The sequence below is a fragment of the Musa acuminata genome, unplaced genomic scaffold (genome assembly GCF_036884655.1).
Source record: "Musa acuminata AAA Group cultivar baxijiao unplaced genomic scaffold, Cavendish_Baxijiao_AAA HiC_scaffold_1063, whole genome shotgun sequence".
Taxonomy (NCBI): domain Eukaryota; kingdom Viridiplantae; phylum Streptophyta; class Magnoliopsida; order Zingiberales; family Musaceae; genus Musa; species Musa acuminata.
The window spans coordinates 1-24,254 of NW_027021277.1; the positions used below are offsets into that span (position 1 = coordinate 1).

General features: G+C 38.5%; 3 protein-coding genes and 2 long non-coding RNA genes across 5 annotated transcripts; 4 read left to right on the top strand and 1 right to left on the bottom strand.

The window, feature by feature from the left end:
* Window positions 1–2,934: 2,934 nt before the first annotated feature.
* On the bottom strand, window positions 2,935–4,079 carry LOC135666036 (uncharacterized). The gene is made up of 3 exons (XR_010509676.1): window positions 4,002–4,079; window positions 3,612–3,697; window positions 2,935–3,032 (listed from the first exon to the last, which is right to left on the bottom strand). It is a non-coding gene; the product is annotated as an uncharacterized LOC135666036 (long non-coding RNA).
* A 2,532-nt stretch (window positions 4,080–6,611) lies between these two features.
* On the top strand, window positions 6,612–8,332 carry LOC135666027 (ubiquitin-conjugating enzyme E2 20-like). Its single transcript, XM_065177524.1, has 6 exons — window positions 6,612–6,828; window positions 7,300–7,327; window positions 7,524–7,751; window positions 7,827–7,890; window positions 7,960–8,019; window positions 8,095–8,332. The coding sequence occupies exons 1-6, from the start codon at window positions 6,704–6,706 to the stop codon at window positions 8,133–8,135; spliced, it is 546 nt and encodes a 181-aa protein (XP_065033596.1). The 5' UTR covers window positions 6,612–6,703; the 3' UTR covers window positions 8,136–8,332.
* Window positions 8,333–9,182: 850 nt separating this feature from the next.
* On the top strand, window positions 9,183–13,480 carry LOC135666034 (protein DELETION OF SUV3 SUPPRESSOR 1(I)-like). Its single transcript, XM_065177533.1, has 2 exons — window positions 9,183–9,406; window positions 13,155–13,480. Exons 1-2 carry the CDS (start codon window positions 9,313–9,315, stop codon window positions 13,283–13,285), a joined length of 225 nt encoding a protein of 74 aa, XP_065033605.1. The 5' UTR covers window positions 9,183–9,312; the 3' UTR covers window positions 13,286–13,480.
* Window positions 13,481–13,898: 418 nt separating this feature from the next.
* LOC135666033 (conserved oligomeric Golgi complex subunit 5-like) lies at window positions 13,899–19,185 on the top strand. The gene is made up of 3 exons (XM_065177532.1): window positions 13,899–15,089; window positions 16,058–16,531; window positions 18,036–19,185. Exons 1-3 carry the CDS (start codon window positions 14,001–14,003, stop codon window positions 18,945–18,947), a joined length of 2,475 nt encoding a protein of 824 aa, XP_065033604.1. The 5' UTR covers window positions 13,899–14,000; the 3' UTR covers window positions 18,948–19,185.
* A 1,023-nt stretch (window positions 19,186–20,208) lies between these two features.
* LOC135666035 (uncharacterized) lies at window positions 20,209–21,715 on the top strand. Its single transcript, XR_010509675.1, has 2 exons — window positions 20,209–21,263; window positions 21,444–21,715. It is a non-coding gene; the product is annotated as an uncharacterized LOC135666035 (long non-coding RNA).
* Window positions 21,716–24,254: the final 2,539 nt, after the last annotated feature.

Genomic DNA, 24,254 nt, shown 5'->3' on the forward strand with positions numbered 1-24,254 from the left:
ATCATCATGTAGGACTACTAGATAATAATAAAAATAATAATCAACCAAACCTTTTAATTAATTAATATTTTCTGAAATCAGGGATATATAGGGAATTTCTCAATTCCTAAGGGTATTTTCGTAATTTGGACAAAAGACAGAAACTGGAATTTCTCAAATTCCGAGGGGCAAAACTGTCTTTTGCCCAGAAAACCCTAATGCCCTTCTCCCCCTTGCTGCTGCGCCGCCGCCGCCGCCACCCTGCTGGCGGCGGCCTGTGCGGCGAGGGCGAGGGCACTGCCCTCGCCTGCGGGCGGCACGCCCGCTGGCCCCCGCGGGCGTCGCCGCCTCCGCGGGCAATTCTGCCGGCGATGCAGCGCCCGCAGGCGGTGCTGCCTCGCTGGCGGCCGCCCCTGCGAGGTTTTTGCCCGTGGGAGCAGCGGCCACAGGCGCCGCTGCCCTGCGGTGCCTCAGCCCGCGCTGCTGCCCCGCGGCGCCTCTACCCGCGGGCTCAGCGGCCGCAGGCGCCTCTACCCGCGGGCTGCCAGCCCCGCCGGCAGCAAGCCTGCTGCAAGCAGGCCGCCGGCCGGCTGCTGCAGACACAGCGCTTGCGCATGCGCCGGCGCTGTGCTGCCTGGCTGCGACTGCGGCTGCCGCTGCAGGTGGCTGCAGGCATGCAGATCGAGGGCAGCAACTGTTGCTGCCCTTCCTCGCTTTTGCGTCAACGATTTTGACGTCAAAATTCTTCCTAAACACAATACACGCAGTTCAAAACCAATCATTCGCACGAACAACCTGGCTCTGATACCACTGTTGGGAAATCATAGTGGGGGCGACATCATATGCGCAGCGGAAGAACAAGAAAACAAAAATCCCCGATTCCCAAAAAGATGTTCATCGTCGTGCGAAGATTGGTGCGCAAAATCCGCAAAAACACAAAACTGCGTATAGAGATTGTGTTACCTAGGGAGATCGTATATCCCTGTTTCCTTGCAGATCCTTAGGAGAGGGTGAAGGAGGTCAAGCGTCCTCCCCTCTAGCGGTGATCCACACAGCAGGGTTGCGACGACGCTCCTCAAAACTCCAGGCCTACTCTGAGGTGGAGAGGGAGAGGAGAATAGGAAGAGCAAGCAAAGACTCTAGCCTATGAGGCTGTGAATCCCTCCTATTTATAGAGATCCCGTGTCAAAACCCTAATGGGTCCTTTCCCTAGTGGGTATTGGATCTGCATCCAATAAGACAAGGGCTCCGTCGGATATCTCATATCCGAACCTCTACTCATCGCAATGCCTACCATATGTGTGTGACCCTCTAGGCCCAATATCGAGCTGGCCGTGAGTCATACCTGTCAGAACTCCTTCTAACTCAGTGAATTATTATCTCTGTAATAATTCACTCGACTCATCGACTACGGAAGTACTAGGCCACTACGCCGTAGTCCCCAGACGATACAGGGGAATCCAATCCATTGGACCTGTCTGTCCTCAGTTACCATGTACCTATAGTCCCTCATCCATCTAATATCCCAGAGACCGTATATCGAGCATGGTGCTGTCAGACCCATACGGTTTCTACTCGAGTCTCGCTCTAATCGGATTCTCCCGGAGAACTCTTTCTCTCTCAACCCGAATGACCCTGGCCAGGGATTTGTCTGAGCAAGAACACATGGGATATTCCTCTCATGATACCGAGAGTGGATGATCCTCTATCGACACTCAATAGCCCTCGTAAGGTCGACTACCACTCCCAATGACCAGCTGTACTAGATCTGGGAACAGCCAAACCTATAAGTCTGGTATCAAAGAGTGGAGCACTCATACAGGACATCCTTGGTGTCTCAAGTCTAAGAACCAGATACACCACTAGGACTACGGAATCGTTGTCTGACAATAAGGCATCATCAACCATCCAGCATTCCGTAAGTGGATCAATCAGTGAACTCATTCTCCAATGAGCACCTGTACTGTATCCCTAGTGTCCCTACACGAGCAGCTATGAGACCAGCTGCATCCATCATATGGACGGGTATACAGCACACTAGTCTATCCGGTTATCACGATGTCCCTCTCGAGTAACCTATGACCGGGATTATTTAGGATATGTGTTTAAAGGTGAATCGGTCTCATTATCGTGATCTCATCACGATCCGATTCCCATTGCACAAATCCAAGGACATCACAATATATATGCATTTATGCAATAGTTATAAAGTGATATACGCCAAAATATAATAAGCAAAAAGATTCTGTATCAAGTCACACGTGCCATCACTCACGTGATTGGCTTGCTGGGCACTTATGACTAGCAAAAAATGGGGACTGTTCTGGGTCATGATATAGATACAAGCATGTTAATTACTTTGGATAGTAATACATGGGGATTAGGATTAGTTGTTTCATTGTTTGGAACATTGTCACAGCAAATCACTTATTTCTGTCACTAGATTAGATATGATAACTTTGTCTGACTAAGCGATTAATTGTCCATCGGATTGGGTCAATAATGCTGGTAGTAGAATGCCTAAAATGGTTATTTCCATTAACTCTCTAGCAATTTTATTGTTTTCATTTACTTTCCTTAACTCAAAGAGTGGGAATGTGATGAATTTCATTTGTTTACATTGCAAGTCTGCCAACTTTAGTAGATGGTTTTAAAGTTGCCCAAAATAAGAAGGTTTGAAGTGCAGTTAAGAATGATTCAATAGACATGCAATACATGCTAGACCACGAAAATTGATGTTGGTAAAACTTACCTCACCACACCCATTTACAGGATCTGATCTCAGAACCAAGGTCGTATATTTTCTGCAGCAAAATAGAAAAACAAGCATTAGAATAATTAAAGTGTCATCAGAATAACTGAACGTGCACCAGCTATGACAGAATTCAGGACCATAAAAAAGGGTTGCTGATTATCTTCAATACCAAGATCTAGCTAAGAAAACAACTGCCTTACCCACTCGTTGTACATTTTTCAAGAAATTGGGATTTCTTTCCAGTATTTGCAGCATAGTTCATGGTAGGAAGTTCTTCCAAGTAAAGCTCTAGAACTTGCTGCAAACAAAAATAAAGGGAAAGATATTGATTTAAATGGTGAAAGGAAGAATCTTCTGTCGTCACAAAACATCCAATATATTGTACATCCAAATATCAATAGGTAGAGGAAAAAAGTTTTGAGGTTAAACTACCAAAATGAGATCTTTATTAGAAAGAAAAAGAAAAGGAAAAAAATTTCAAGAGTATACTTGAAATGTGCTAGTCATACTTCAAGTTATTACATTACTTCAGCTTCCATTAAGAATGTTTAAGCATTGTCATGTATGAATCAATTAGTTTTAAATGGACACCAGAGAAAGATCAATTTGAGAAGTTGCTAAAGAAAATCATTAGCTGTTTTATGGATATCATATCGATAATTTTTTTATTTGTTTCAATCACCACACGAAGTGCCATGACTCACCTCTAGAATATTCCAAATACAACCTGATTTGACAATCACATATTTGATTTATGCTATTAAAACCACTGTCGATATTTTAAGCATTTAAACAATGTAGGTGCCAAATTGCAATAAAGCAACCTGCCCTTGCATTTGCACAAGAAAAATTTTAAAATTTAGTCATGACTTACTACCTGGAGCAGGGATTTACTATGGCTGTCTGCATCTTTAGGATTTAGGAGCAAGAATGAGTGATCTCTCGAAGGAAATCCCAACATACCTACAATAAAAAATGGTGAAAATTATCTTAAAAGGTGGAAACGAAAGGCACAAGCAAAATTTAGGGCTAGTGGAACATGCAAATATGTTTGCTAGTAAGCCGTATAGCACCATCTTTTTTATTTTACATTCAGACTTCCTACTTCCCCATCTTTTTTAAGGAACCAGGAATAATGCTTCAAAAACCCAAAAGAGATAGACAAAGTTACTCGGGTTCTAATGTATGTCTCGGTTTCACAAATAAGGACAGTCATGGAGAGTGCAGAAGTTAAGAGCTAAAAGAACAAATAGATGCCAACTAATACAATTATCTTGGTGTTCGAGATTTAGTAGAGTGGATTTGCAAGTTCTCCTTCTCGAATAAACCTTTGGATCATCCACTGCATAGAAAAAACAAAAAAGAAGCAGGAATGGAATGACTCAGAAAAACACTGCGGACAGAGAACCAAGACGTAATCAAAGAGATCAAGAGCCAATAGAGGGAAAAATGTGCCTGAAATTAGGATTTTTGCATCACTGGAGACGGAAACGCGAAGACTTTTCTCGCTGCTCTCGCAAGAAACGCCGTGCCCTTCGATTACGACTTTGCAGTTACCTGCAAGATCAGTGGGAAAGAGAAGAAGCCTAGAGATCAAAAAAGTGAGGGTATGAGGCTTCCGATCTTAGGGATTTCTCGGGGCAAAGATCAATGCGTGCATTCTTCTAGGGTTTGGAGGATTACCGATGGCAATTGGAGAGGGCGAAGAGTTACTGATTCCCGCCATCGCCTTCCCCCGAACACTTTGGAAGCTTATTATATAGCGGGCATGGCGTCATGGTTTTCTCCTGATCCCGTCCATCTCCCGGAACACGAAACTTGTTACAGATTGATATATGACGCGTGGCATAAAATTATTCCAATATAGACCCAATTAAATCTCAACCATTGGATCAATCGATTACATCGCATGTTTAATATGTTTCGTTAAGAATACAATATTAATATATGAATATTTTTTTGAAATATGATAAAATTTGATATGAATAAAATACTAATATATTAGAGTTTTATTCTCAGTCGTCTCCATCGTGACACACGCTTGAATACTTGTAATGAAATTCAAATATCATTTTTAGTGAATTAAGACTTGAAAGTATTTCAATTTTTTTAGGTTCATATGATTTGAAAAATAAGTAGAACTGATATAGATTTTACAATTGCGATGATTTTACCAAGTTGGATAGCACCTTTAGAATATAATAATTTTGATTCGACTTGATAATAAGTGAAGGGAATAGTATGCTTTGGAAGGTGACTTTTAAATTTGATTTTAAAACCTAAATATTTGGAAAACATCATACAATTCACATTTGAAATCTTTATTGAATTAACAAGAGGAATATTTGATCCACGGGAGGATTAATCTAAATCTTACAAGTGAAAAAAGAATTTTTTTTCTTTTTCTTATTTCTTTATTATTTTTATCATTTTTTTCATTGGATTTGTCGTCATCTCTCCCTCGCATATTCATTTTAACTTCCGTATATTATCTCTATCTTTTTTAAGACTCCGTTAGATTATCGAGTCTATCATTGTGTATCTCACCTCTCACTATTTTTTATTGTGACCAACATCATCACCCTTACCTCTCCTCCGCTCTGTCTTTTACTATCTTGTGCATACTTTCATAAACTTGCCCCTACCTCTACGAACCCCGTTACCTCTTGTTAGAATTGTTCTTATTTATAACTCTCACATAAATAAGAAGGGGATACGAGGATTACAACGAGAGCATGTAGACTATGAATTTGTTATTTTGATCTATCATCAAGGGCAAGATCAGACATACGATAGTACTAACCAGAAATGATGGTTGATAAAGATGATATTGTTATTTTGAAAAAAAAAATACTCTCCAAAAAATTTTAGAAATTAAGACATTAACTATGAATTTTTCCTAAAATTTGTCCATAAATAATTGTTATTAAAGTAGGATAGTATTTAACTTCCTCTTAAAATAATGGAACTAACAACAAAATTTTAGATGAAGATTAAGATGACAAAAATTCCTGATTGTAAATTTGTCGAGTATTAGCGATGTAAATCATATGAAACTTTTTTTTTTTATTTAAGTAGTATTTTCGAATGTAGTACTTCAACAAATTCTTATTTAAGTTAATGGTTACCATCAACCAAATATTATAAGGGGACCCGCACGTTTGACCTCGCCAATTTATTTTGACCAATCTTTGACTTTTTTGGTGCTGGATTAGGAGGGATGCGGGCTGACGTGTGAAACTACGCTGGCAATATTGCCGGGGCCCATTTGCGCTTACGTAAGGGCGATAGCGAGACGGGTAAGCCCAAATACTGTCACAATTAAAATTAAATATTTTCCGTACTGAATTCTGCACCGAATCGATGATTATATATTTTAATCCTTATATTTTTAAAAATTATATTAAAATTTTTATATTTATAAAAATTAAAAATTAAACATTAAAAATATCATAGGATTTATCACTAAATAAATCTCACTTCAATTTACTATTTAGTGCATATGATATTTTCGCCAGGAAAATTGAAACAAGATTAAATGCTTTAGTTTCATAAGTATAATAATAATAATAATAATATAATTCTTAAAAATATAAAAATTGATATGTTAAAAATAATTAATTAGTTTGGAATTTACAAGTTAGGTGCACAAGGAATGACGTCACCCTCTGCGAGTCTCCGGGGTGTTTCAGTCCGCTTGGAGAAAATAGATAACAATAACGTTTTCATCCTACCAATTTTTTATAATATTTTAAAAATTGAAAAAAGAACTAGCCGTTGGAGAAGGGGGAAATCAAGCCCCAACGGTAAGAAGACGCGGACCCCTCTCGCCCCCGATCAATCCCCCTCTCTTTATATCAATCGTTCCTCTTCCCCCAATCCCTCTTTCCTCACTCTCTCTACGGCCTTCTCCTCCTCCTTGTTGAACTATCTCACTGATAGGAAAGGGAGAGAAGAAGGTCGGGCAATATGACGAGAACGGAGAACCAAGACGTGCAAGACAACATCCCCCCCGCCGCCGACACCGCTCCTTCGGCCGCCAAGCACACGGCTGCGGCCGCCAAAGGCCTCGACGGCCAGTCTGTCCTGAAGAGGTATTGCAACTTTCTCACTCTTTCTTGGTTGCTCTTCTCGCGGCTTTTCCTTTTTCTTGAAGGATCACTCTTTCTTGGTTCATCTGCTTCCGCCATACTAGTGATTATCGTGAAGATTTGATCTTTGAGGGCGGCATCTGGTTTTTGTGATGATTTATGGCGTTGTCATGATATCCTCTCTTTCTTTTCTATCCTCTTTACTCTTTCTTGATTGATCTTCTCGTGGGTTTTCCTCCTCTTGAAGGTTCAGGAACAATCATCACAAGCACCGAAGTCGTTGTCCATTTAATCATTCTGCGTGTCGTTCATCTGTTTCTGCCACATCAACTTGATTAGTCTGTGTTAAAGATTTCATCTTTTAGGGCTTTTGTGATGTTTCATCGCCTTGTAATTAGATCATTTCTTTCTTCTCGATCCTTTTCACCGCATGCTGACTTCTACTTTTTTTTTTTTTTGTCTTGATGCAAGCAGATTGCAGTCGGAACTGATGTCCTTGATGGTAAGCAAGAAGAATTTACTCCGCAATGATAGAGTTACTTAATGTTGGTCTTCGAGGAGACGTCAGGCATTATATGTGCAGTAAAAAGAACTTGGGACTTCGATCCACGAAGTCTCTCATTTCAATGTTCAGTGAACCTTATGGTCGATGTGTTCTTGACGATTCTATTTGCATGCTTGCTTGTTCTCTTCTTCAGATGTGTGGGGATCCTGGGATATCAGCCTTTCCAGAGGGAGACAACATCTTTTGCTGGAAAGGGACCATCACTGGTAGCAAAGAGACAGTTTATGAGGGCATGATCTACAAACTCTCCTTTTCCTTCCCTACTGATTACCCATTCAAGCCTCCAAAGGTGAAGTTCGAGACTGCCTGCTTCCATCCAAATGTCGATATCTACGGCAACATCTGCTTGGATATACTTCAGGTTTGGAGATGAACAAAATCACCATCTTTCCTCCTCCGTATTCCTCATGGTCTGATGAATGTTTCGGGTTAACAGGACAAATGGTCATCTGCATATGATGTGAGAACCATACTGCTGTCAATCCAGAGTCTGCTGGGGGGTAAGCATCAGCTTTGCTACATAGAAGAGTTGCTTGATTATTTTGCTAATGACATTATTCTTATTTCAGAACCAAACAATGAGTCTCCTCTCAACACCCAAGCAGCAGCACTTTGGGTCAATCAAGAAGGTGAGGAAAGTGATGCAGTCCTATCGAAATGGTTCCTCATTTATTTCTCTAAAAATTCTTCTTTGTCTGATGCAGAGTTCAGGAAAATGGTGGAGAAGCTGTACAAACCAGCCTAGTTCATGGAACTCTGGCAAACTATATACCAGCAGCCCCGAGTTGGGGAGATTCATACTCAATTCTTCCATGCGCCCCTTTTGGCTTTCCTACTCCGCATTTGTGTCACTACTGAGCTGCTTCTCTTTCATATTACAGCAAAATAATGTAACTTTTGTTGATCTAAAAAATGCTGCTTCTCTTTCTTATTATCCAATAATATCTCATTTCGAAGTTTAATTAGTCCTGCCAGTCAGTTTCCCTTAAAGATCACAGCACAAAAACTTCTCTACTATAAATGGAGCTCTTGTTTTATCTCCAAAGAGTTAGAACATTTTCTTTTCTTTTGCGAATCTATATTGGGCTTCTTCAATCCACGAGACAAAAGGGTCCAAAATTTATGAATAATACTCTTTAGAATTATTTTGCACATAATTTATGTATAAATCTAGAATAGTTTATCAATAAAATACATATTTTTATAGAATATAAAATGACCGATAAATGTAAAAAAAGTTTTTGAAAAATACACGACAAGATTTTTGAGTTACAAATACAAAGTTACAAAGTCTCAACAGGCAAAAAAAAGGAATTATGTTTTTTGTGTTGGGCTGAAAGTCCATATATTTAGCCTATGGTGGGCTTTAACAATTCTATTTAATTCGACTGTATATTATGACTTGTTAGTATTTATTCAGTTCGAACTAAAAATGATTTAACTAAAATATGCGAGAAAACCCTTTCTATTCCTAGTTTTAACAGCTTTTGGGTCCAAGAAAATGTGCACAGTACTTTTAATGTGCAAAGATCCCACGCGATCTTTTTCCATTATCTCACTCGTCCAAGGTGTTTACCGTCTGATGGAGAGCACCAATGGCCACATGTGGATCCCACAGGAGCCGTTGAGTTCTCCAATCACAAGGCTGGTAGTGGCCGCGAGTAGGTTCTCCCTCACTAAAAGTCGAATGGAACCCTCGTTTGTTCTCACTTGACCCACGTGTTTCCCGTGTGACGCAACGCACCGATGACCAAATGTGAGTTCCACAGGTGGGCTGTTCACCTTCGCCACTCAGAAGGCAGGTAGCAACATTTGGGTATTATAGTTCAAAAAAAGGAGGGCTTTCTGGCCCTCTAAAAGTCGATCGGAACCCTAGTTTACAGTCGTAAATCTGCAGGCGCGCTTCTCGGTTATCTCGCAGAATGGCGACGGAGGCGAAGCCTGCTGCTGCCGAAGATGTTAAGATGGATCTCTTCGAGGACGACGACGAGTTCGAAGACTTCGAGATCGATCAAGGTAACATAAAGCTGATCTCTTCTCCGTATTGTTTGGTAGAAGCATAGGAAACAACACTTGAAGACATAAAGCCCTTTCTTTTAGCAGATTCGTATGATGCATCTTTCAAGAATCCGTGAGTAGAATCAGTTGTATGTGTCTCTTGTCGACATCGCTGCTTAGATTTGCGAATTAACGAGTGACACAAGGAGACATGATATGGTAGTTCATATCATGTCCTAGATTTGTGATCTTTAATCCTCGTCCTAAGCATTGGATTCCATACTGCCAACACCAAGCTCTGAAGGTATTGATCAGCATCTGAGGGAAATTTCATACTTGATTTCATGTTGCACGACTGCCTTTATTCATGTCTGGAGTTTATCTTCCAAAGTAGTGGTAGATTGGGTCTAAATCTCAAAACAGACGAAATTTGGATCTTTGCAATCACACATTTTCAGTACTTAGGGTACCCTACTGTTTGGAGTTATCCAATTTTTGAAAAGGCCAGACTTAATCTGTTTACACAGCTCTAGGATGCTAACAATATTCGTTTAATGGAAAATACACGAGCTTTCCCATGGGACCAAATTCTTCTTTGTTCATTGATGCTTGAAACACGGGAATGAGATGAAGCGATGCATCTCATTGTCTTTTTTTCCCTGTAGGAAGATATAATAAAATTATCATTGACTTTCATTAGTGAGGCAAGGAAGAAGAGTGATGACAAGACGAAGGGAAAGATCATGTGTCATACCACAGTTGTGGATTAAGGCAATAATGTTAGAAGGGGCACAATTTATATGCAGAAGAGAGACTGCTTGTTAAGTGAAAATACTTGAAGTTTGAATGCCTCTGATTCATTCTAGGAGAATTCTATGACTGATTAGCTGTCAATACCTGCTGGATTGGTGAGATTCTTGGATAATGTGGGTGTAAGTTGGGCAGAAAATATAGGAACCGTATTTGATATACAATTCTCTGTCCTCTGCAACTTCATTTTTTTCCTTACCGTGTATTGTTAATACGTGAGCTGTATGATCGTATGTAATTCTTACTAATGAAACATCATCATGCTAGCTTTGTTTTTTTACTTGTTTTTCCAATAATTTGTTTTTTCAAAGGATGTTTGATCCACTGCTCTTCTCTTTGCATGAGGTGATTTTGAATGACCTTTTTGCATTCCCCCCATCTTCCAACTTAGTGGATTTTTACCAGAAGGATACTGAAAGTAACTCTACAAAATAATATTTCCATTTTCTTTTTCTTTATGAACATCAAGAATTGCTGAGTACTTGCATGTGCATGGTTCACTTGTTGCCACTGTTGTCTAAAGCGCTAGGCAATATAAAGCACAAAGGTTCCTTTTTGCTCAAGGCATTTGCCTGAGTAAAATAAGGCGTGATAAAAAAACTATGGGAGTTTATTTATGTAACAATAATCATTAAAACAAGAACTTGACTCAAAATGAGTTTTATATTATTATGTATGCATGATGGTTATCACCAAGGCACCAAATCGCATAAGCATAAAGTGTCTCTTAAGTAGTCAATCAACAAATGATAATTACACCAGTTCATATATAAATAACAAAATGAAAGACATTTAAATATCTTTCAATCCAGGAGTTCTAGTGGTTGTCAAGGTGCATCACATCATCATCAACATCATCACTGATATTAGCCTCTTATTCTATTTCCTCCTTTTTATATTTACTATCCTTGAACTTGATGTTTGCACTCATAGTCGATGCCCTTTTTTCTTCAACTATAGTTTCCCTTGCTAAATCACCCTGTATTTAAATGTGATCATCAAATATTAAATCATCTTGTGTGTTGGACATGTTAGCACGCTTATCCCAACAGATTGTTCATTTGAATCATCATTATCATCTAGAGAAATAGGATGAATAATTATACACAAATCGATGTCAGCCTCGAGTGCTTGATTTTGCTGAACACACATCGAAGTACTTGAATTGGTATCTTTTATTTTTATGAATTTGTTGGATGAATTTAATACATTAGGGAATAGACAGAAAACCTTATGTGTGGGTGTCAGCGAAAAATCTTGTTAGGCTAGAAGCTCAGGGAGTCCTAGGCAAGTGTCTGATTGTCCAATGCCTCAAGCGAGATCTTGTTAGGCTGGAAACTCAGGTGAGCCCTAGGAAAGTGCCTGATTGTCCAATGCCTCAATCAGGGTGCTTGCCTAGGCATGGCCTATGTGAGTGTTTGAGCGCTTTGACTTTGCCTTGCCTCGCCTCGCCTCACCTCGCCTCGCATGAGTGCCTATGAGAGAGTATGAACACCTCTTAATAACACTATTTGTTGCATGTTCCAGAAAATATTTTACATCTAAATTTGGTTTTTAAAAACACAGTTAAATTATACTGGGTAGTTAAAAAATCATCTCTGTCCTTGGATTTTTTAAAATAAATATTTTGGTAATGCACCTTATCTGTCCCTTTAGATCCAACAAATATCTTTGTTTCCTTGGTAAACCAGAGAGAGAGGAGGCCTCTTTTTCTCATCTCATTTGTTCATGGGTTTCACTGAAAATAGCTGGTACCCAGTAATAATATATGCTTCATGGGTTAATTTTTACTACATACTGAATTTACTTCCGAGCTCATGGTTACATCAGAAAAAGAAAGATGCTAAGCTTTCTGAAATATACCAAATTTATTTTTAAATCAAATTAGAACGGCTACCTTAGAGCCAAATTGAAGTGCTTAAATTCTCTCCATTCAGCATTTTCTTTTCATGTTTGATGATTTCATCAAGTATCCTTGTAGGATGAGTCACATGAACATCATTAGCATAGTGGAGATGTAATGTCACTTAAAAAGTTCAGAGCAAACAGTATGGTGCATTGATTGTAGCATATAACATCCTAGTGTATCTTATGTTGTCGTCAATAATTTGGAATGTATTGGTCATGTTTTTTTTTTGTGTTTGTCTACAATTAGTTTGTTAGTTGATAAACTGACAATATTGTGGGAAATCAAAGATGTAGTGAGGAAAAATAGTGCTTCTCAATAAATATCCTTGTTTTTTTAATCTAGGCCAAACAGTCAACTTAATGTTATACTTAATATCAGTATCCTGATGTGAGTCATACTGCGATATCTGTGAAAATGCAATTGCTTAAACGGGTTAGCTGGTCCACTTATATGGAACTGTTAAATCCCACTTAGTGCACCTTGTACTGCCTCTTCCACATGAAATGGGAATTTAGACTCCTACCGAGCATCCAGCTGATTCCTTTTAGGAGTCGGGCTGAGGTATAGTGATCTTTCCTGATGCACCGGTAAAGTTATGGGCTGGTGCTGGTGTTATTTGCAACAAAAATGCTCCACCCTTTATTCCATTTTGCCAACTGGCTCCAGATATCTTTATTTTGTTTGTTTTACCAACTAAATGATGCCCGAACTCAAATTATTTAATATGTTAACTTGAGATTTGAAGTTCTAAAAGTTGTAAGTTCTGAAAAAAGGCATTACAAGATCTATCCGATTTGCATCACAGTTAAGTGGATCATACCTCGATGTAATACATATTCCATTCTTTTACTCAACATTTTCTATGAAGTGCTTGAATTAAAATATCACCCTTGCATCTATATCTTATATATTTGTTTTATTTTCTATAAAGACAAATTTTCTGTGTATTTTTAGCAGTATACATATTGCTTGAGTTATAACTAAGTCAATAGTTGGAAGAGGGATGAAATCTTTAATCTTTATGTCAGTCATTTTGATCGACTGCAGAATGGGATGACAAGGAAGAAGGTAAAGAAGCCCTGCAGCAGTGGGAGGATGACTGGGATGATGATCATGTTAACGATGATTTCTCCCGACAGTTGAGGAGGGAGCTCGAGAACAAGTCAGCGAAGAGTTGAATATTATCTTTACAGAAAATTCTTCCATCCATATCTCTGTGCTTAATCGTTACATTTGTTCGTCCATGGTTCACTGATTTGACAAGTTGGATTTTGCTGCATCGATTAGGATTTGCTTGGGCGATCCCAAATTTCCTTTGAGTCACTTCTATCAGTCCATTATTTTGACATTTTGATAGTGACTTGTTCTATTTCTATCTAGCCTTCCATATGGTTCTATTGACATACTTTGTTTTTTTGGAGGAATTGAGACATGTTATGCAACTGCTGCATGACCCCTATTGCAATGGCCAATCAAGTGATCCATTGCTACATTCCTGGATAGTCCATTCGAAATATTGCTTATGAAAAATTATTCTGAAGCAACAATTAGAGGTTGTAATCTCTCAGCTATATATATATATATATATATCTTGTTGTCAATATTCTCATGAACAAAGTGTTTCTATTAAAAATCAATCCAAAACTATATTAAAAATTAAAAATAAGGCCCAGGAAATTTTTTTTATCTTTATAAACCAAAAAAATAAATATAAAAAAGAGAAACCACTCGGTCCGTCAGTACTTGTTTGGCCTCCTTTTTCGGTTTCTATTTCCCACCCATCTTACTACTACTGCTAGTACGTATTCTTCGTATTTCTACTGCTGTAACTATTTACACAAACACTGACAGAGGAGGAGGCCGAGATCTGGTGGAATCGGCCCTTCTCTTTCCATGGCGTCGCCGCGCATCCTCCCTTCCTCCCCGCTCCAAAAGCTTGCCACCTTCAAGGACCGCCCGGCCCCCACCGCCGCCGCCTCTCCCCGACCGCCACCCGCCCCCGACGCCTCCTCCTCCCCTCTCGACGCCTTCGCCTCCGACCCCGTCTTCTCCGCCTTCCTGTCCCCCGACTTCGACTCCGCCCGCTTCTCCTCCCAGGCCCTCAGCTCCGGCTCCGCCGCCGCCCTTGCCGAGTCCCTCCAGGACGCCGTCCACCTCCTTCAGGGTCACCTCCGATCCGAGGTCCTCGCCCGCCACCCCGCCCTCCTCTCCCAGCTCGCCTCCCTCCGCTCCGCCGAGTCCTCCCTCGCCGCCGTCCGCTCCGGCGTCGACGCGCTCCAGTCCTCCCTACGCCGCGCCCGCCAAGATCTCGCCGAGCCTCGCCGTGTCGTCCGCACCCACACCCTCCAGCTCTCCAACCTCCACGCCGCCGCCGACCTCCTTGCATCTGCCGCCCGCCTCTTACGCCTCTCCCGCAGGCTCCGCGATCTCGTCGCTGTGGGGCCTCCCGATCGCCTTGACCTCGCCAAGGCTGCGGAGATGCACCGTGAGATCGAGCTCCTCTACCAGGAGCGCGGCCTCTCTGGGATCTCCGTCGTCGAGGAGGAGATCCGTTGGCTCTCGGAGACCGGGAACCGGCTGCGTGCCGAGGCGATGAAGGCCGTCGAACGGGGCATGGATGAGTCCAACCAGAACGACATCTGGTGCGGCCTCCAGGTGTTCTACAACCTTGGCGAGCTCAGATCCGCTGTCGACACCCTCGTCAGCAAGTACAAGGGGGTGGGTGTCAAGAGCGTTGGCGTGGCGCTTGACATGAAGACGATCTCGACATCATCAGGGGGTTTTGGACCCGGCGGGGTGCAGAGGAGCGGGACACCGCAGATTGGGGCAGGGAAAAGGGCTGCGGAGGCTCTGTGGGAGCGGATGGGAAGGTGCATGGACGAGCTTCACAGGGTTGTGACGGCGGTGTGGCAACTTCAGACCGTGCTATCGAAGAAGAGGGTGCCATTCACGCAGGTCCTCTTCCTCCATGAGGTCTGGCAGGTGAGTTGATTTCTCTCTCGGATCAGGCCATTTCTCCCGAGCTTTTGATTACGAATTTGGCTTGTTTATAAATGCTTTTAGTAGATCAATCTGCTTACTTCTTTATCTGTTGCATCTCACGACCTTCAATTATGAAACTGTCATAAAATTGGCAAAATTGTTGCGCTTACTCCTGTGTTGTATGGTTATTGTGGATATCTTAGTTAGTAAAGTGTCTTCTGATCCTGCGGCCACTTCTGTGGTTATGTACTGTTCAAAACCTGCCTACGTAAACCTCTTTTGTAGGAAAAGAAATCCTTTTTGCATGTCTGTGTTGCCTCTGAAATTTTTACTATAGTGTTCCAATCAAATGCATAATTGATATAAAATCAATTTTAGGCATTTTCTTCATCAGATTGAACTAGACAAAGTCAATTGCACCCTTTTATCTGTCTCTAGGTCTGACCCTGCCAGATTAGTTGATCTAACCTTTGGTGTGAAATTGAGTTTGATAAAAACTATCAACCTGATCTCAGTCGGGGTGTCTTGTTATGCTATTCACAGAGAATGTCATTCAGAAACTTGAAATATAAAACAAGTGGTTAACTAACACTTCCCCCTTTCGTCTATATTGAGGCAACAAATCTTCCCTGCCTCTTTCCTGATGTCGTTCTTTATGCTTCCATTTTGTTCCCTTCTCTAAGCTGAATTCTTTAAATATGTAATAGACTCATCAATTACCTTTAAAGTAAGGTGCAGACTCTGCAAAAATACCTTTGTTGGTCCCGAAATTTGACAAGAAGCTTTTAGCATCTCATGGCTCTTGGAACATGACAAGTTTGTGTTGTAGTAAGTTGCACTTTCTTTTTTGTTCTTCCTGAGTTCTATGTCATCTGATGGACTTCTTTTTCTAATGGATTTTAGTTATACTGATTCTTTTTTACTAATTGATTCTGAATTATCTTTTTCTCTTATTGGATGTTGTGTAGGAGGGTGATCCTCTATTAACAGATCGGGTCTGGGAAGCACTTGTCAAAGCTTTTGCAAGCCAAATGAAATCTGCTTTCACAGCATCTAGTTTTGTCAAAGAGGCATTTACACATGGGTATCCGAAGTTGTTCTCTATGATTGAGAATCTTCTTGAAAGAATCTCAAGAGATACTGATGTTAAGGGGGTTCTACCAGCTCTCAACCCTGAAGGGAAGGAACAACTGGTTGCTACCATTAACATATTCCAGACATCATTTCTAGCTCTATGCTTAAGTCGTCTCTCAGATAGTGTAAATAGCATATTCCCTGTGTCTAGCCGTGGAAGTATTCCCTCCAAGGACCAGATCTCTAGAATTGTATTGCGTATCCAAGAAGAGATTGAAGTTGTGAGAATGCATGGGCACCTTATGCTTCTTGTTTTACATGAAATTGGCAAAGTTCTGCTCTTGTTAGCTGAGAGAGCTGAATACCAGGTAAATGATTTCCAAAATCCAAGACCATTTGAATGATATTTACTTGTGTACATGCTTTTTCTTCAATGTCTGAATCTTATGCTTAAGTTCACAAATGTGAATTTTGGATACCTGTGATGCTTCCATTTGTTTCTGGGATATGCAGTTGAATGTAGGTTCTAGAAATCTTCTAGTATACTACCTTGAGATAATGTTTAATTTCCTTTCTGTTTTCATTATCCAGAGTATGTCCTGATTATTAAGTTATCTGATTACTCTGTTCTTGAAGTTTTGATACTGTTGGCTTTTGGACATCGAGGAATTTAAGACAGCTGCCACATATTAGAAAGTTCTCACTTGCTTTTTCCCATTCCTCTAAGGCTGATATAAGGGTCACAAGTTGTAATCCATCAAAATTCCAGAAAAGCAACTGCTTTGTTATTTTATCTACATTCTGAAAACCTCGAGGACAAGCTAATGAGTATAATCTATAACTTAGCAGTTATGGATTTATTATGACGTGCTTATATAAGAAAGGTAGAAGTCAAGTTTGTAAGTAGGTAACCATTTTTATATCTCTGTCCTGTATCACAAAGTGAACTCAAAATTAAAGTTTTTGTTTTGCAAATAAGGAAAATCTACTAAGAAGCATAACATTCGATTTAATGAATCTATTTTTGGTTCTTCATTGTTAAATGATCTAGGACATATAGACTATCAATTCGATGCATGATCATTTGCATACATAAAATCTAATAATTAGATTCATATGTGTGAAAGTATAATAAATGTAGAAATTGCAGTGAAAGACATGCCATCTATTATTTTCCCTTGATGCCAAGCCAAGTCCTGTAAAAGACAAAATTGCTTAGTCTTTACGTCTCCAGATGATTCATCACTCATTGCCATTCATACAAAATTAGATTGTTGTGCTTCTTATTGGTATTAGATAAATTTATTTCCTTAAATGTTGCAATTTTGTGAACATGAGTGAGACTTTAGTGTTACTTTTCGTACCCAAAATCTGGATAAATTATGATTTGTCTAGTAGTTGCACATTTAAAAAATATTGTCAGGACATGATGCAGAGGAAGTGAATTGATGGAATTCAGCCTAATTAATTTTAAATTGAGGTCAACAGTGTGGTATGTTCTTGTTTTTCTGTAGAAATTAATTTCTTAGTACTATTGAAAAGGCTAATTTAATCTGCTTTGAGCGCCAACAATTGGAATTCTAAGTAGGTCTGATTGAAGGAGATATAGCTGATAGATGTTAAAGTGATTAGATTTATTGCAATATAATACTTTTGCTTTCATTTTTTATGCACTAGCTTTGTTTTGTTTTGGATAGTCTCAAAGGAACTCAAGTTTGAGGGCTTATGGGATCAACCATTTCTATTAGATTTGGTTGTTGATTGACTAATAACGAGTAGGACTATCTGAGGGTATTACATAATCAACCTTCTTTTGCTTTAGTTAATTTGTCAGAAGTTTCATCTAATGCTTTTATATTTTTTGACTTTTAGATATCCACTGGTCCTGAAGCTCGCCAGGTTATGGGTCCTGCAACTGCAGCCCAAATCAAGAATTTTTCCCTTTGCCAGCATCTGCAGGAGATCCATGCACGCATTACAAGCACTACATCTTCACTTCCAACCATAGCCTCAGATGTCCTGTCACCTTCGCTTGGTGTCATCTATGGAGTTGCATGTGACTCAGTAACCTCATTATTCCAAGCGATGCTTGATCGCCTGGAATCTTGCATCCTGCAAATCCATGATCAAGACTATGGAGCTGAGGGGATGGATGTGTCCATGGATAACAATGCCTCTAATTACATGGATGAGTTGCAGAAATGCACACTTCATTTCCGGAATGAGTTCCTGTCCAAACTTCTGCCTTCTTCTGCTGCTCGTTCTGAGACTATATGCACCATGCTAGTTCGCAGGATGGCTTCTCGAGTCCTAATATTCTTCATCCGACATGCTTCTCTGGTGAGGCCTCTTTCTGAGTCAGGCAAGCTGAGGTTGGCAAGGGATATGGCAGAGCTTGAGCTCGCTGTTGGCCAGAACTTGTTTCCTGTTGAGCAGCTCGGTGCACCATATCGAGCACTTCGTGCTTTCCGGCCTGTCATCTTTCTGGAGACAGCTCAGCTTGGAGGGTCTTCACTTCTCAAGGATCTGCCACCAAGTGTGGTACTCCACCACTTGTATTCTCGAGGCCCTGATGAGTTGCATTCACCATTGCAGAGGAATAAGCTTACACCTCTTCAGTACTCTCTCTGGCTTGATTCACAAGGTGAGGATCAGATTTGGAAAGGAATTAAAGCAACCCTTGATGATTATGAGATAAAGGCCAGAGCTCGAGGAGACAAGGAATTTAGTCCCGTGTATCTGCTGATGCTTCAGATTGGTTCATCTTTGACTGAGAACACTTAGTTTCAATAGTGAGATTTGATATGATTTTCCATGAAGTTGTTATGATAGAGGCATACCCATAAACATTTTTCTTTGATTTTGAAATGTTTTGTCTGCCCATTTCCTACATGGATCGCCATCATAGTGGCTCAGTTCTGGTAGTTGGCAAGAAATTTCAATGTAAATGAAAATTTCTGGACCTTTGCTTTTATATATAGGTTTTACATGGTCTTAATTCCATGTTAAGGTTTCTTCAGAACTTGTGTTCTCTGGAATGTTAATTGCTTTTACATCTTCCATGTAGTGGATTATTTGGCGTGATTGTTGTTCAAAAATTTTCAAGCACATCAGATCGATTTTGGTTTTTACTTAACATTACAGTATATTTTGTCGTAGTTATGACTCAGATTATATTTATTGTCATTTTGTATGCCAATTTTTATTATGAAAGCTTGTCATTATTGTAACTTAGGTGGTTGTAAACTGAGATGGCAATAGCCTTTTTTCATGCCATGGACAAAACCAATTAGTTTGCAGATGCAAGGCATGTTCACACTCTGAGAGCAGCTGAGATCCATGCTATTCTCCAACCAGTTTAAATGCATATATATCTCCTTGCAAGCTTTTGTTCACTCTCAGAATGGCTTAAGAATCAACTGCACAGATGGAAGAGACATGTGAAACAAATTTGCTACATCATGACATGGCCACTTCTAGTTATTTGCATTGTTGTTATTTCCTTTTTTTACAGGCTGTGTTAAATTGTCGTTTAAAAAACTGCCAATGGTGAAGTTTGCTTCCTACCTCTCTTCTTTTCTCTGTCTGTTGTTCGCTTCTACACTTGCCGCTGTCTACCAGTACATGTCGACTTTATTTGTATTTTGGAGATTGTTTATGTTGTTGAGACCGTGTTTTGCTGTTGGGAAATGAAGCTAGCTATACTTATGCTGTGTAGAGGATGTTCCTTTTCCCTTCAGTATACTTTCCCCTATATGTTGATCCTGTAGTTTGTTTCTTTGGCAATGTTTGTTGTTTTTTGAGCATATTGGATTTCTTTTCTTTCTTTTTTATCCTTCAATTCATGCATCTTAAAATTCTTAAGCTTTTATTACATATTTTTGTTCTATTTAAATATATTCTCTTTTCAGACACTTGGTTCACAAAGATACCCTCCATTGGCTTTATGAAGAGGGATAAAACAAAACAGTGGTTCCTCATTTTCTAGATTGTTATCCGCAATCATCTTCCTGTTGCTTACTGGTTGTAAGTTTATCCAATGTCTATATTTTACTTTTTTATACTTCAGTTGTTGGTCATTCAAAGTAAATATTGTTGTAGTAATATATTGTTTGTTTGCCTCTAGGAGCTCCTCCAAGAAGCTTGACTCAAAGGAAGCGGGATTCTGCTATGAACTCCAATGTGCCAGTTTTGGAAGGTCAGTCTGTTTTTTTTAGACAAAAACATAGCCTTCAGTTCAAATATATTAATAATCACTTATCAGAAAAGTCCAGTGCTATATATCTAACCATATTGTATGGCATGGTTCCATACAAAACCCTCAGTTATTCAAGTGCTTAATTTGGATTTGTTCTTTCAACATGGATTTGGGAAGAAGGCAGGGTCTCTCAAAATCAAACTGAAACGAAACTCAGTTTCATTCTTCATTTCAACCTTTCATGCATGACAGTGGAACCAGTCAATGTCTAATGCAAGTGCCCATGATGGCTGGACATGTGATGTGCATATACTTGCCAAAAGTTCTGTAGTTGAATTCTTCAAGGCAGATGGACCAAGTTAAGACAGAAATTGTTATGATATAAAAGGAAGAGTAATCAGGAGTATCATTTTGACTTCAAAATGATATCAGGGTCAATTTGATTTCTCTGTTAAGCCTGCTCTTATCACCTGCATTCAATTGCATTGGATTATAAAGCTTTGAAACACAACAAAGTGATCAAAATTTATGATGTTAGATGAATTTATCTTATTGAATTGGATGTTGTCTATGGGGATGAAGGGGAAGTGGATATGAAAGAAATCGGTAGGATTTGTCAAGATGTCTCATGATTCCCAAACAGTGGCTAGTTTGAAATCGTTATTGGGGGTCTTCCTGCTCGTCATAAGCTTGAATTTGTGTTTTGCTGGTGTTCATCATAGATGGTTCTCAATGTTCATTGACTTCTCACAAATGTGGTCTCAGATGCTTCTATGAAGAAAGAAATCAAAAGAATTGCTAGCACCCGCAGCTATACAAGTTTGAAGAAACTATTTTCACTGTATGAGAAATGGTCGGATTCTATTCTTTCATCATAACTTATCTACAAAATGCAATGGCAGGTATTTGATAATCTCTTTACATTGGTTGGTCTTAATGCTCATTAATCCTTGTTATCCGATCATGTTTTGCAGCAATCTTATGTTGATGATTTAATAAAAAATACTACAATTTTCTGCTTTGGTACCCCAGGTTGCATGATGATATATTTTTTGTTGATTGGAAAAATTATACTGATGTAGGGATATCTGAACCTGGAAATAACGAGAACTCACCAATTAAAGCCACGATCTACAAAGGATAAGGCAGGATAAAGAAAAAAAGTCTTGAGAGAACACAAGAACTAGTTGCTATGAGAAGATGGCGGCAGTACACAATTATTTGATCTAGCAGGAGTTACCTGAGTTCCAACAAATGAAGAGCCAACTGGGTAAATACTGCTCTGCTGTTGATGTACTCTGGGAATGAAGGCCCAAAGAATGATATTATGGAGATAAAGATCAATTTTATTCTATATTCTTTTATTTATTCAAATCTTAATAATTTATTTTTTAAATTTTTTTTAAAGTAATTTTTTATTCCAACAAAATAGCATGGTCTCATATAATATTCTTTGACAGTTGAGCATCTAAATAGATAGACAACCCAAAATAAAAATTTGGTTTAGAAAAGGCAACTCTTGATATATGATATCCTATTTTTGAGGTGAAATAAAAAATAAAGTATTAAATATTTGAAATATTTGCACTACACCCATATATACATGTATCAAAGTTTTTTCTAATTTAGAGATTTTATTTTTATTTTTTGATTTATTCAACATCTTAATAATCTGCCCTTGTTCTATTTTCTCTATAATTTTCTATTTCAAACAAAATAACATAAACCTACGTAATATTCTTTAACATTTGAGCATCTAAGTGGACAACTATGATAAAAACTTAGCCAAAAAAAATCAACTCATAATATACGATACCCTATTTTTTGGGTGAAATAAAAAATAAGGTATCCCCTACCGGGAGAAGTTCAAATCATTTGAAATCTTCATGAAATATTTGCTTTGAACCCATATGGACATATTATATATATATATATATATATATATATATATATATATATATATATATATATATCTAATTTAGGGATTTTATTCTATATTTTTTGATTTAATTAGATCTTAAGAGTCTACCAGTTGTCTAGTTTCTCAATATTTTTTTTTTATTTCCAGCAAAATAGTATGGACTCATGCAATATATCTTTGATATTTGAGCTTTTAAATAGGTTGATAATTCATGATAAAAATTTAGTCTAGGAAAGTAAACTCCTACTATACGATAACCTATTTTCAGGGTCAAATAAAAAATACGGTATCGCATATACGGAGTCCAAATCATTTAAAATCTTTATCAACAGTTTGTATTGTAACCCTATACACATGTATTAGACTTTCTCTAATTTAGAAATTTTATTCTTTATTTTTATGATTTATTGATTTGTTTTATTTTTCTATATTTTTTCATTTCAAGCAAAATAGTATTGACCCATTGACATTTGAACATATAAATAGGCAAACAACTTATGATAAAATTTGGTTTAGAAAAGTTAACACACACTTTATATATATATATATATATATATATATATATATATATATATATATATATATATATATATATAATTTATTAGTTAATGCATTTCTTTAGAAAGTATTCATCAGGTTTTGTAAGTGTTTGCGAATTCCTCTAAATGATAAGCAGAAGGAGAAAACATAAACTAAGAATTGGAATCTCTAAAATACACAGTAATAATACATGCTTATTAATAAGATCAATCTCTCTCCCTCTCTCTCTCTTTCTCTCTCTCTCTCGGTTGTTTTTTTGGTGATTATGATTTGGATGTTTGCACTGTGTCTTATCTGCGCATATATATATGTTGGAACTATTTTGTTCTTGTCTTTTGTGAGTTCTTACAGTGGCTGTCTTCTCAGTAAGATCTTTCTTTTTTTTAGAGTGACAACCTCAGAGAAAACTTTACAGTGGAAGCACAATTAAAACATCCACTTTATAGTGGAAGCACATATATTATCCTCCTAATCATGATCGTAAAGCTTTGACTGCTTCTCTTCACTTTTTCTCTTAATCATGCCTGACTAGCTGTGGTGCAAAAGAAAGCTATATATCTAAGCTAACTTTCCCAGTTTGCTTTTGGAAGATTCAATAGCAGATAGTTGTGGTTGGACCTTTTGAGACTAAAAATGTGCCCAATCATATTAAGATCATCAAAAGAGAACAACTACTTCTTGCTCAAGCATGATTTCTCTAAAGCCTTACTAGAACTCAGAACTCATTGGTCTAATTAGCCTCCATCATCAGATATTTTACTCATGGTTGCAGTATCAGCATGTTTTTACTTGGAAACATATCTGTGATCTGAGAAACCCACTGTAGACACTAACTTAAGCACTAGCTTCCTATAATTCATGTAAATATTTCAGATGGTCACTACTTGTGTGTTTTTGTTTTTTGTTTTGCATGTACCATTTCTGACTGGCATAATGATGTCACTGGATTAGGGTTCAAGACACTGCATCCATGATACTTATCTGTCAAGGCATTTTTCATGTGTTCATACAAGTTCGGATACTATCTCAGAAAGCATTTCAGTAGACTGCCAAATTTGATGGAGCTTAATAAACCTGGAAGAGCTGATGACTGGAGTTGACATTCTTCCTACATGTACTAGATCCAGACAATAGAAATTTGGGCAAAAATAGTATCATTTGAGCTTATCCATCTTAAAACAAGAAACATCATACATGCTTTGCCTACTTTCAAATGTTCTTTACATGCTTCTCATGTACTCCATATACTGTGAGAGCAAAATAGCTGATCATGGACTTTGAGATTCCTAATGCAAAAACTTACCTTAAAGATGAAAAATGCATATATAAGCCCATCATTGGCATACCTCCAACTACTTTGAATGTAAGCAATGACCAGAATAATATGATTTCAATAGAATTCTTATACTGGATAATATGCATAAGTAGCACA

What these genes read in the sequence shown, in the direction of transcription:
- LOC135666033 (XM_065177532.1), top strand. Translation starts at nt 14,001, where the DNA reads ATGGCGTCGCCGCGCATCCTCCCTTCCTCCCCGCTCCAAAAGCTTGCC. An exon ending in TCCTCCATGAGGTCTGGCAG is followed by an intron (nt 15,090 to 16,057) that starts GTGAGTTGATTT and finishes GATGTTGTGTAG; the next exon opens with GAGGGTGATCCTCTATTAAC. An exon ending in CTGAGAGAGCTGAATACCAG is followed by an intron (nt 16,532 to 18,035) that starts GTAAATGATTTC and finishes TTTGACTTTTAG; the next exon opens with ATATCCACTGGTCCTGAAGC.
- LOC135666027 (XM_065177524.1), top strand. Translation starts at nt 6,704, where the DNA reads ATGACGAGAACGGAGAACCAAGACGTGCAAGACAACATCCCCCCCGCC. An exon ending in GGCCAGTCTGTCCTGAAGAG is followed by an intron (nt 6,829 to 7,299) that starts GTATTGCAACTT and finishes TGATGCAAGCAG; the next exon opens with ATTGCAGTCGGAACTGATGT. An exon ending in TCTGCTTGGATATACTTCAG is followed by an intron (nt 7,752 to 7,826) that starts GTTTGGAGATGA and finishes TCGGGTTAACAG; the next exon opens with GACAAATGGTCATCTGCATA.
- LOC135666034 (XM_065177533.1), top strand. Translation starts at nt 9,313, where the DNA reads ATGGCGACGGAGGCGAAGCCTGCTGCTGCCGAAGATGTTAAGATGGAT. An exon ending in AGACTTCGAGATCGATCAAG is followed by an intron (nt 9,407 to 13,154) that starts GTAACATAAAGC and finishes GATCGACTGCAG; the next exon opens with AATGGGATGACAAGGAAGAA.